We start from the raw sequence: 12,910 nt of genomic DNA on the forward strand, positions 1-12,910 counted from the left end.
GTCATTCACCGAGAAACTGTGCCATTGTACGGTCACACTGGCCTGGATTCCAGCTCCTCCTCCCTCATGTGCAAGCTCTGAGCCTCCATTTCTTCATTTGTAAAACTGAGATAATGGCATCAACTTTTGAAGGCTTTTGTGAAGGTTTGTGGGACGGTATTAGAGCCCCTCATCCCCATTGCCTCCTCATCTTGGCTTGTCCCACACCCTCTCCCTCAGTTTCCTTTTCATTTTTTGCAGCCATTTTTCCCCCTCCTTCAAAACTGATATCATCCAAGAAGTTTCTAACTCTGGGCTAATTGTTTCTTAATTCCATATTCTCCCAGAATAAATTCACCTAATCTGTTAACCTATCTAATTTCTAACACACTCTGTACTCATTTAGAGTGGCATTTGTGGCTTTGTAATTGCCTTTATTTTAATGATATATTTGTTAGGTTAAATAATAAATTCTTTGAGGACAACAACAAAATCTTCTATTTTGCTGTTGGCATTCTCTTTTTCTGTGTGCCCATTATGCTACTGTAGCAAGGTAGAGACTCCTTACAGAAAGATGTAGAACCTCCTGATCTCCAGTGCTGCCTGAGGGCACACACATACCTGTGCACCCTATACCCTCCAGACAGGTATAGGAATCAGAGGACTGCCACCACCCCTAATGAATCCAACAGAGGATAAAAGAAATTTATATACAACATTTGGACTTGACAGCTTGTATTTTTAAACACTGTCAACATCCCTATGAGATAAATGTTATCATAGATGAGAAAACTGAGACTCAGAAGGTTTGTATACCTTGCCTAAGGTCACACAGATAAAAGGTAGCAAAGATAGTGTTCAGGCATGAATCTGCTACCTCCAGCTCTAGTGTTCTTTCTATTGCATCAAGGCTGCCATACACTGTGTCACTCGGGGACATTTGACTAACTGCATTCCTGAAACTTGTCCAGTTATGGTGCAGCACCCTTTGGTTTAGGCTGGATTGATCTGGTCAAGAGGCAGGATTAGGAGAAAAAGACTAGTTGGCTATGGAAGTATAGATCTATGTAGCACGTGTGTGTTTGTGTGTGTGTGTGTGAATATTATGTATTATATATATTTTATACACACTTAAATGTATCTGAGTATATCACTTATATAGTACAAGTACTCTAAGTTTGTACTGTAATGTTAAATTTGTACTGACTAAAAATAATAACATGGTACAGCCAGGGGTGATGGTGCACACCTGTAATCCCAGCCGCCCAGGAGGCTGAGACAGGAGGATTGTGAGTTCAAAGCCAGTCTCAGCAATGGCAAGGCACTAAGCAATTCAGTGAGACCCTTTCTCTAAATAAAATACAAAATAGGACTGGGGATGTGGCTCAATGGTTGAGTGCCCCAGAGTTCAACTCCTGGTATCCCCCCAAAAATAATTATAATAAAATAACACCTTAGACTCTACTATGCAGATGTTTAAATTATCAGACCCTATAATATATGTTCCTCCTTTAACAGCCTATTTTTCTAACTTTGGCTTTTAGACAAAGATTAATTGTATTGTCCAAAGCAACAGATTTTTCTTTGTTCTTTTCAAAATAGAGATGCCTGAGGGGTAGAAGAGATCTAAAGGTGAGAGAAGAAAGTGATTTTTACCAATAGGTACAGGACTCAGACATGAGGCTCTGATGAGGCTGATGAGGCTCTGTCTTCTCTGCTCACTCATGACAATTAGGTCAGGAGCTGTCCCAGACTGTTGATGCCTCCAGAATGGTCACCTTAGTTCTCCAGGTCTACTGCTGGCAGAGCCTGGCATGATCAGAAGGAGTCAGGCTTTGTTTGAAAAGTCTAAGGCACTGGCCCAGTTCAACAGCCACCCCACATCTACTGAACCTAAGAACATAGGCATACAAGCAATGACCCGGATTCTTTAGTCCTTATTTGGATTAAAAGTGCTTGTGGTCACTGCTATAGAAATCATGATACTTCCAATCATGTTACTCCTCCACCAGAAGAGACTGAACTAATCTACTTTTGAGATTCAGATCTTGAAACACAAATTGTGTCCTGAGAAAAAAAGAGTATAGCTTTTCTATATAGTATAGAATGTAGTATAGAATATCTAGCTGCCTCTACATATTTTTCCTTTTTCATTTCATTTCCAGTACACACCCCATCACTGCTTCTTAGTGATAGGCCTGAGTGAGGAGGGTCTGATCTTAGCAAGTCCCAATCTCTGCCAAGGAGGCGGTGCTGCTGCAGATGCACTCTTGGCACCCAGCTGTAGCCACTGAATAATTTCATTTGTCTGATCAGATCTTTACAGATTTGTGTTCAACTGGATAAGAATCACAATTTAAGAGAGGACAAATGGAAAAGCTTGTAAATAAATAATCATAAATTAGAACCTCTGAGATAATCTTAAAGAAATGGTCTTTCACTTGGAGAACAGCAGATTGAAAGTGAACTTCAAGACCATGCATATGGGATACTAAGCAGGAAAATAGCCTTGATTGCTAAGGCATGAAAAAGAGGAAAAGAGTTCATTTTGCATTGGAGAGGGAGCGGGGAAGACAAATGTATTTAAGGCAAAATGTCTCTAGATTATTATTAAACATTGCAATAGGTAAAGGGGGGGGGTTTCTTCTGAGGGAGGCTTGTTTTTGGAGCTTCATAAAAACAGAGCCCCTTTTGGTTAGGAGGTACTGACCTGCTGAGTACTCTACCCCAGAAACCTGAGAGGTGTGGAGAGCGTAGGAAAAGATGAAGATATTGCATGAATGGTTCTTGAACCCTGGAAAATGCAAGTTAAAGCCTTTGGAAAACTTTCAAGGGCAAGAGGCAACATTCATTCTGTGACTAGGAAACAGAATCTGAGTGCTAAAGAGCATGGCACCGCTGGGGCGGGGTGGGGGGTGCCAACAAAGGGGAGAAAAGGAGGTAATCCATTTCGTTTTCAATTCACAGGCACCATTCCACTCCTGGTGGAATCATCCAAAATTTCCTTCTGTGGGCCTCAGTTTCCTTTCTGTAATATCAAGTGCTTGGATTAAGCCCTCTTGAATCCCTTCCAATCCTGAATTTGTGTTCACAAAACTGATCCAGAAAATGTGAATGAATCTATGAAAAGCTGTTTCCTACTACAACCCAGGTGTGCTGGATGTGTGAGACCTGCACAGAGAAAGGGATCAATGTCTGCCTAGGTGAGGGCTGGCCCCTGCATCCACATGGGGTGGAACCTCTGCTCCTGAGCCATGGGTAAGTTGCTTATCTTCTCTTAACTTAGATATCCCTATTTGTAAAATAAGGATAGCAATAGCTCATCTGCTTGTTGTGAGTTTAAATTAGATTTGCAAGATGAATGCAGTATAATAATATCTAATAGCTCCTGTATCTCAGACACACAAGTACCAATAAATGTATTAATATTGGAATAAGAGTTTTTAAATCATTTTATTTCTTACCCTTTTATTTCTCTTTATTGAATTGCAAAAAAATCATATAGTTTAATATTGTGATGGCAATGGGTTTTTTGTTTTTTAACACTTACCTTTCTTGTTTGGGCAGAATAAATCCTAATTCATTACATTTTCCTGAATGTCCTATTAAAATACATAACCCATGATCACTTTTCTAGCTTCCTCTACATATTCTGTCCTTTTTCATTTCTAAAGTAGAGCCAAGAGTACTTGTAGGAACTTTGGATCCTTTTGGCATTCTTAACAAGCTGCTCTTCCTGAGAGGTGGCTCGCTGCGTCTCTGGGCAGTTGGGCTCATTGTTTTGTGGATGTCCTCATTTTAGCTGCTCTGCTCTTGGTGTCGGCCTATCTGCAACTTCGTCTTGCTTGTTTTAACAGTGTTTTTTTTTTTTTTCAGTGTTTCCAACTCAGAAGCCCCTATTTGCCTCTTCAAAAGGCTGAACTGCCCACTCCCAGTTTCACACCGGCAGGCCGTGGGATGTTCCTTGGGTTGATACAGAACCCAGCTCCACTAAGCTGAGAGGGCGCGCCGCTTGGGCCAGGGTGGGGCACCAGGTTATGAGCAGCCTCCTGCCTTTTAGGTTTGCTTTCCCGCAGGGGACACCGTAGGCGGCTGTGCGGTTCGGCCAGTGACCCCCGCCCCTCGCGTCCGGCCGCGCCGTGGGTTGCGGTCTCTGTGGGGGTGGCACCTCCTGTCCGGGAGGTTTGCGCCTGGCGGGGCACCCCGGAGCCGCGAGGAGCCGGGAGGCGAGGCCAGGGCGGGGTGGGGCGCGTCCGGGCGGGGAGGGCAAACGCAGGCAGTGCAGGGGGCGCAGAGGGCAGCAGGCAGGCTGACGCGCTGCCGAGAAGCGCGCGGGACGAGGGCTGGCTAGTGTCGGGGCCGCCCGCCCGAGGGGGAGGAGGCTGTGCTGCCCTTGCTACAGGTTCGCTGTCGAGAGCGCAGGAGGCAGGGACATGGGTAGGGTGCGGTCTGCACGGGGCCCGAGCCCGGATCTCTTCCATTTCCCCTCTCATTCGGCCCGGGGCTGCGCCGCAGACGGCAGCAGCTCCCTCTCCGCCCGAGCCGCCTGACCACCGGGCCGGGGTGCTAACCGCGGGTCCCTTCAGCCCCGCCGGCCCGGCCAGCCCAGCCCAGCCCGGCGGCCCGCAGCCCCGCCGCCCGCCGCCCCCCGCCGCCGCCGCGTTGCCAAAACAAACGGGCCGGCCTATTTATTGGCGGCCGGCGAGCTGGGCAGCTCAGAGTCGAGGCGCCGAGGGGGACAGCGCGCCGCCACCAGCCAGGGCCCTGGGCCCCCGCCCCGCACCTGAGTCCCGCGGGCCTTGAGCCGTGCCACGCCGCCCATGGCGCCCCCGCCTGGAGCCCCCAGGAGCCACCTGGTCGCCTGAGCCCCCACAGCACTCCCGCCGACCCGCCCACCCCATCAACCCACAAGGCTCCCTTGCCCGCTGCTCTACCGGGCTCCTCGGCCATGTCTCCCGCCCGGCTCCGGCCCTGCCTGCGGTTCTGCCTGCTCCTGCTGCTGCTGGTGGTGCCGGCGGCGCGGGGCTGCGGGCCGGGCCGGGTGGTGGGCAGTCGCCGGCGACCGCCGCGCAAACTCGTGCCGCTGGCTTACAAGCAGTTCAGCCCCAACGTGCCAGAGAAGACCCTGGGCGCCAGCGGGCGCTACGAAGGCAAGATCGCACGCAGCTCGGAGCGCTTCAAGGAACTCACCCCCAACTACAATCCCGACATCATCTTTAAGGACGAGGAGAACACGGGTGCCGACCGCCTCATGACCCAGGTGAGCGCGATCCGCCCTCCTAGCGCGCCGCGGAACTCAGCCACCTGCCCGGTCTACCCGCCCCCTGGCACCTTTTCTCGACTGCCTGGCACGCCCCCTGGCACCTGCCCCTCTCACCAAGCCCGTCTGCTTTCTGCCTAAGACCGGCCGGCCAGGGTCCCGGCAGGAGTGTCGGCATCCTCGAGCCGCGCGGAGTCTATGCGAAGAGATTCCCCGGCAGGTTGGCGGCGGCCCCTCTGCCCGAGAGCGCTGGCAGCTCAGGCTAGACGCCGCACCTGGAAGTACCTCGACCCTGCTGCCTCCCGGGCCCACGCAGTTCCTCCCGGCCTAACATTCCTCACGGCGGCGCCCTTTTCATTTCGAAGCCATTTGGTACCCCTGAGGCGAAGAAGCTCCGGGCGCTAGGGGCCCCCTGGCCTTTCCTCCCCGCGTGCTCTTAGTTCGCTGCGCTGCCCCCTCCTGGAGCACTATTCCGGCTGGGTCTGGGGTTGAGGAACAGCAGGGAAGAGCTGAGTAGGGAGGCGGAGGTGGGATAGGGAGCCCGCTGCGCCCCACGTGTTTGTCCCGATAGCTGAGCGGCGCTGCTGCGCTTAAAGGGTGGGGTGCCAGGGCCTTTGGGCTCTTGGACCGAACTTGGGGAATCCCTGGGCTTGGTGGCGGGAACGAGAATTGGCGGAGATGGAAGAGAGGAGCAGGGATGCCGAGGGAGACGGGGAACAGAAATGACTGAAGTCTCAGCGTCCTCGGAACAGGATCCACGCTCCAACCCAGTGCAGGGGTGCAAACTTCCCTTCCCTGCAGCAGGGTGAGGCCAAGGGAGAGACCTCCTCTAGGGTCCCGGGATCTTCCTCCGCTAGCAGGCACTGGCTTTCTAAATCCTTTAGGGAAAGCAGCTAAAGCACGGCTTTCAGCATGCACCCTGGCGCCGGGGCCGGTCGGCCGATGTCGGGGCCGAAGGTTGGCTGGTGGCCGGGACGGGCCGGGCGCCGAGGAATGCAGATAAGGATCCGGGCCACAGGCTGGGCAATCATTGACAGCGAGAGCCCAGGCTCTGCACCCGAGGGAGGGGGGACTGGGGGAAAGAGAGGCTGGGAGCTGTGTCCTCGGGTGGACATAGGTGGGGGGCTAAAAGCCAGGCGGCATGGGCCAGGAAGGGAACACTTAAAGCTACCTCTTTGAGCAGTGAGCGTCCCAAGCCAGGCTGCCTGCCGGGAAGGCTGGGTCTGACTTTGGTTTGTAGCCGTTGGCTCCTGGGAGGCCAAGTCCAAGGGTCTATGGGGCCCCTGGAGTGGGGATAGGTTGAGGCATGAGTGGCCCACACTTGGTGGGGGCCTCACAACTCTGATTCAAGGCCTGTTGGAAGGCCCTTTTCCCTACAGGTGGAGGCCTGGGCTCCTTTGCCCTCTTCCCTCAGTCAGCTGCATGGTCCCTTTTGCTCTAAGGACCCTAACAGGGAGGTAGCAACAGTGGAAGTTTTCTCCTGGTCTTTCCTCAGCGGGGCTTCACCCCATTTGAGGAGGATCCTGAAGATATGGAGCCAGATCCTTGAGAGCAATGGCTCAGTTTTTTGGGGTCCCTTTTCCAAACAGAAGCAGTGTACCAATGGGAAGATGCAGAGGAGTCAACCTCACTCGATGCTTGCAGAGCGAGACAGTCCCTATTGCCCCCTATCAGGCCAGGGGGGGCACTAGCCCACCAGCTGCTAGTTCTCTGCCCCTCTGTCTTTTTGGAGGGTGCTGGTGGGCTTGAAATCTTAAGAGGGTCCCAGCAGGACTGCTCAGTGGTACTGGAGGGATCCAGGCAAGCTTGGGATTCCCCTTCAACACATCCCCTGCCCTATGCCCACCGGGCGCTCTGCACCTGCTGTTCCTCCAGGCTAATCATCCCAAGACCTCAGCCCTGAGGCTGCGGTGACACCTACTGGGCACCTCAGGCTTTGCATGCCTAGCAGGCCAGCCTCAGGCAGTAGACTCCACTAGTACTTCTTCCTCTGGCACCTCTAGGGACCAAACCCAGAACAGGGGAGAGACAATACTGGAGGGAAGGGTAGCTCCACCTAACAGAGAAGGGCACCTTGAAGGCACATACATCCTGCATCCCCCATATTTGTGGTACCACAATGTGTCTCAGTTCCCTGGGGGCACCTGGATGCTAGACTGGGAGGGAGCACTTTAGGACCGTCTCTTCCTAAGGAGGACAGACATCTTTCTGGCTTTTCCAACTCCGGGTGTAGTAGGAGAGTATGGGACAAGGTTGGCCACCTCCTGCTCCTCCAGCTAACTCCTCTGCCTTCCTCTCTCAGCGCTGCAAGGACCGCCTGAACTCACTAGCCATCTCTGTTATGAACCAGTGGCCGGGTGTAAAGCTGCGTGTGACTGAAGGCTGGGATGAGGATGGCCACCACTCAGAGGAGTCCTTGCACTACGAGGGCCGTGCAGTGGACATAACCACCTCAGATCGTGACCGCAATAAGTACGGACTGTTGGCACGCTTGGCAGTGGAGGCTGGCTTCGACTGGGTGTATTACGAATCCAAGGCTCACGTGCATTGCTCTGTCAAGTCGGGTGAGCCAATGCCGGGGGGCTGGACCCGGGGCCGGGGCCGCAGGGCATGGGCAGACAGCACAGTACCCTCTGGGGCCAAGAAGGTGAAGATGCCCACCAGGGGATGGAGGCTGGGAACTGGGGGAAGAGGACGTCGGCGGCGTTCCCTGCAGCTGCTCATGACTGCCTGTCCCTTGTATGCCTGGTAGTGTCATGGCAGAAGCCTAGGTTGACAGGGCCTGTCCCAGTGTTGCTGGGTGCTGACCTGCTGGTCCACAGTCCAGAGCCTACCACAGGACGTACAAGACAGAGCAAACTGGACAGATGGAGGAAGCCAGGCTGGCATGTGCCCCCTCGGTGCAGGAGAAGTGGTGGGGCTTGGGGTCAGAAAGGGCCCAAACATTAAGTATGCCTGACCAGAAGCCCTAAGGTTCAGAACCCACCACCCAGCTACAGGTCAGGCCTCCCAGGGTGGAGGGTGCAGGCATCCCCAACCTCTCTCCCAGAGCCCCGAAGCTGGACATTTTGGGGCAAAGCCAGCTGTGAGTGCCAAAATAAACAAAGTAGACTCAATAAAGTGGATTTTCCCAGATTGGCCGCCTTGTTGATCAAAATTGGCATGCATTGGAGCCTTGCCCTCTCCCTCACCAGAGTCTCACCAGCGTCCCTGTTACCTACATTGAACCCAGTCATGGATGCTTCACATGGCTCCTGTGTGAGTCCCAGCCTGCACCCCCTGGCTGCAGGCTCCGCCCTCCACACCAGCACAATGTAGTAATTGCACTCACAGACCCGGCACACAGATGGAGCCTGCTTTTTTAGTATTCCTGACCCTACTGAGGCTCACAGCAGTGATCTCACCCTGACCCCAGCCACGGCCTGACTCTTCTGCTCTGCACCTCCCCGACCACCTGTGTCTACTTCAAGTCATATCCACCTTCACCTGCAAACACTGGCCCAGGGTCAGCTCCCCAAGTGGCCACTTCCATCATTACTCCTGACCCCCAGATACTATTCTTCATCCCACCTGCTGATGTTGCTAAGTCCTATGCCCTTACAAGCACCCTGTACATGAACTAACGGTGGTGATTTTGTTCTTGCCCATGACCATCCCTGACCATTTACTAAGAGGCTGCCCCAGGAGTCTGTGTTTGCCCTATGGGTGGCCCTCCTCTCCCTTCCATAGACTCAAAGAACCAACTCTGTCACAGGGGGGGCAATTTTTTGAAAGTATCTGAGCAAGGGGTGAGAATTAACAGGATATCTAGACCTCAGAGGAGCTAAGTGACTTTCCTTCTCTATGAGGCTACAGCTTTCCTAGGGTCAAGTCACAAATGACCAATGCCTGGCTCAGCTGACCTCTGTTCTCTGACTCCTTCACAGCATTGGCAAGCTGCCAATATGGACGATATCACCTGGGCTTTGGGAGGGCCCTTTTCCTCACCCATTGGATCTTGGAGCCCCAGTATGCTCCTCTCATTGGCAAAGGCTGGGGAGAAGGGGGTCTGAAGATCACATTGTGGGTTGGGGGTAGGCTCTTACCTGCAGGGGTTGGGATACAGATGGGGGCTCCCTGGGAACAAGAGGAGCTCTGACTGGGCTAGGGTGGCTAGGGGAGGGATGCTATGCATAGGAGTCCAAGTTCCCCTGCAGTAACACCTCCATGTCCCTTCTTCCCACAGAGCACTCGGCGGCAGCCAAGACAGGTGGCTGCTTTCCTGCTGGAGCCCAAGTGCGCCTAGAGAGTGGGGCACGTGTGGCCCTGTCAGCTGTGAAGCCAGGAGACCGGGTGCTGGCTATGGGGGAGGATGGGAACCCCACCTTCAGCGACGTGCTCATTTTCCTGGACCGTGAGCCAAACAGGCTGAGGGCTTTCCAGGTCATCGAGACCCAGGACCCCCCACGTCGCCTGGCACTCACTCCCGCCCACCTGCTCTTCACTGCTGACAACCACACAGAACCAGTAGCCCGGTTTCGGGCCACATTTGCCAGCCACGTGCAACCTGGCCAGTACGTGCTGGTAGCGGGGGTCCCTGGCCTTCAGCCTGCCCGGGTGGCAGCTGTCTCCACACATGTGGCCCTCGGGGCCTATGCTCCACTCACAAGGCACGGGACACTGGTGGTAGAGGATGTGGTAGCTTCCTGCTTTGCAGCTGTGGCTGACCACCGTCTGGCTCAATTGGCCTTCTGGCCCCTGCGACTGTTTCCCAGCTTGGCATGGGGCAGCTGGACCTCAGGCGAGGGCGTGCACTGGTACCCTCAGCTGCTTTACCGCTTGGGGCGTCTCTTGCTAGAAGAGGGTAGTTTCCACCCACTGGGTGTGTCTGGAGCAGGGAGCTGAAAAACCCCCACCACTGCCTTCCAGGAACTGCCATGCTGGACCCAAAGGTCTTCCTGCCAGGAGGGCTGTGGCTCTGGAAGGGACCTAAGCTGGAGGACTAGTCCCTGCTATTTCCTCCACAGGAGACACACCATTGAGACTTGACTGGGCAATGCTAATGTCCGCCAAAGTCCCCCAATGTAGTGATAGAGCTGAATGCTGAGCTGGCAAGGTGCAGTGGGCTAGCCCTCTACCCTAGAGACCTTGACACCCAGCCAGCTCTCACTATGATTTTTCACACCCTGCCTCTCTCCATCAGAGGACCATTCCATCTGTCTTTGGATGCTTACTCCAGTCTTTCTCCAGCCTGGTTTCCAACTTCATTGTTGGTAATAGACCACAGTATGAAAAGATTCTGCCCATAGGCGGGCTTGCACCTCAGTTGATGCTGCTAGATTCCCTGGGAGCCAGCAGGGAGCTGGTTGGACTCATTGCTACCCAGAACCTAAAGGGCCACAGGGGTGGGGCAGCCATCCTGGCCATCCTGAGGCGTGACCTTCCACTGGCCACACTCCTCCAGACAAATCCTGAAACTGTTGCTGTCAGTGGGCAGAGTTCTGTGTTCTGGCCAATGTGACCATAGTACCTGGGACTCAGGGAGAGGGGCTGGATGTCCTTGCTAACCCTGCCCAGGCTAAGCTCCTTTTTCTGCTGAACCATGACCCCACCCCCTTTCCGTCAAGTCTCCCCCATTTTATTTATTGGCAAGAGAGGGAAATCCACAGGAGAACTTGGGGGATGTTTTGGTCTTTTCTTTCTTTTGTAATAAAAATTATTTAAGTTGTTAGAGTCATGGAGTCCAGGATGCTGAATAGAGTCAATACACAGAGTTTGGAGTCACAGATGGATCTGTTTAGGGGTTTGCTTTCCTCCTCCAAGAACAGACATCCAAAGCTCCCACCCACTCTGCAAGCTCTTTCTTGCCCAGTAACTCTGCAAAGTTCAGCAGAAAGCTGTGCTCCACACTGGGCAGGGCCTTTGCATACTGACCCCCAAATTTTGCCCTAAACATGGTTGGATCAGAGAAATAACAGGGGTATCTAATCCACGGTTACTTCACATCTAGATCTATTTCATTGCGCTCTGATCAAAGTCATTTTGTATGCGCTGCGGTCCTTCTTGGAACCTGGCTTTCTGACTCTGCTGTTGGTAATGGAGTGTAGAATTCACATTTATCTTGTGGCCCATTCTAACTTCTTGGACAAGTCAGAATTTGGGTGTTTTTTTTTTTGTTGTTTTTTTTTTTTTTTTACCAGGGATTAAACTCAAGCACTCAACTATTGAGCCACATCCCCAGCCCTATTTTGTATTTTATTTAGTGACAGGGTCTCACTGAGTTGCTTAGCATCTCACTATTGCTGAGGCTGGCTTTGAACTTATGATCCTCCTGCCTCAGCCTCCCGAGCCGCTGGGATTACAGGCATGTGATACTGCACCTGCCAGTAGATCTTTTAACCACGTCAGAGACCCTTTAACCAAGTAGTTGTCAAACCTAAGAATGAACTCGGCAGTTGATTCAAAGATATTCCTGACCTGGTCTTCCGGATTCTGCTTTACTACATCCATTGTGAGACCCAGGAACTTTATAAATATTTCAAACATGTATCACATTTTGAGAAGCACTGTTAAATCTAGAGATGACCCCCTTCATTTTCTCTACTCTATCCAAGGCAAAAAAAAAAAAAAAAAAAAAAAAAAAAAAAAATATATATATATATATATATATATATATATATATGTATATATATATATACACTACCATAGATCAGCTGACATCCTAGGTCCGGCCAGTAGAAATAGGTGATGGTGGCCATTGGAACACCATGGAAATTGGCAAATGCTGCAATCAAGGTTCCCCTATTGCAGAAAGCCAGTTGTTAAAGCAGGCCACTGCCCAGGTTCTGTCCTCTTACGGAGATTACTATGTTGGAAATGGTAGGGATGAATTCCTCAGAGGAAAGCTCCAGGAGAAAAAACATTTCCTTGGGAAACAGGTTCCCACAGGCTATAATGATAACTGCTCTCATTTAATGATGACTAATCACTGGGCTAGGGTGGCTAGGGGAGGGATGTATGCCTGGGAGTCCAAGTTCCCCTGCAGTAACACCTCCATGTCCCTTCTTCTGAACTATGACCCCACCCCCCCCCTTTCCGTCAAGTCTCCCCCACCTTATTTATTGGCAAGATAAATAAATAAATTATTCTAGATCTATATCCTCAGTAGCCCATTTAACTCTATGTGGTGTATACTTTAATACTATAATTTTCCAGATGAGAACATACCCAAGATTATACAGCAAGTGACAGAAACAGGATTTGAAGCCTTCCATTTGTCTCCTGGGTCTGTTGTTTTGCTACAAGGCCATGATTTGGTATACTTGGTCCCTTTCTGGAAAGTCATTCCCAGCATTTCAGTTCTGGAAATCTGCTTTGTCAGCACATCTAGAGTGGGCCTATCTCTGCAGCAGATTTTCACTGACCATATCAAAATGCCTATGAACCCTTGTGGTGGGAAATACGAGGTGAAGATCAAGATGTTCTTGTCTGCTCATGTGTACATCTTCTCCATGTAGACTTTCGGCTTGGGAGATTAGATTATGATGACAGGTGATGAGTACAGATGCATAGGGTGGATGGTTCTCAGGTCATGGAGCAAGGAAAGAGGGAGATAAGAAGGAGAGAGAGAGCAAATCTCTCCTCTATGGGAGTCCAGCAGACACAGGGTCATTCAGCATCCCTGGATCTTTC

At 51.9% G+C, this 12,910-nt stretch overlaps 1 protein-coding gene across 1 annotated transcript; it reads left to right on the plus strand.

The window, feature by feature from the left end:
• Positions 1 to 4,927: 4,927 nt before the first annotated feature.
• Ihh (Indian hedgehog signaling molecule) lies at positions 4,928 to 10,943 on the plus strand. Its single transcript, XM_027941956.2, has 3 exons — positions 4,928 to 5,239; positions 7,542 to 7,803; positions 9,465 to 10,943. Exons 1-3 carry the CDS (start codon positions 4,928 to 4,930, stop codon positions 10,121 to 10,123), a joined length of 1,233 nt encoding a protein of 410 aa, XP_027797757.1. The 3' UTR covers positions 10,124 to 10,943.
• Positions 10,944 to 12,910: the final 1,967 nt, after the last annotated feature.

Source organism: Marmota flaviventris, chromosome 11 (assembly GCF_047511675.1).
Source record: "Marmota flaviventris isolate mMarFla1 chromosome 11, mMarFla1.hap1, whole genome shotgun sequence".
NCBI classification, from domain to species: Eukaryota; Metazoa; Chordata; class Mammalia; order Rodentia; family Sciuridae; genus Marmota; species Marmota flaviventris.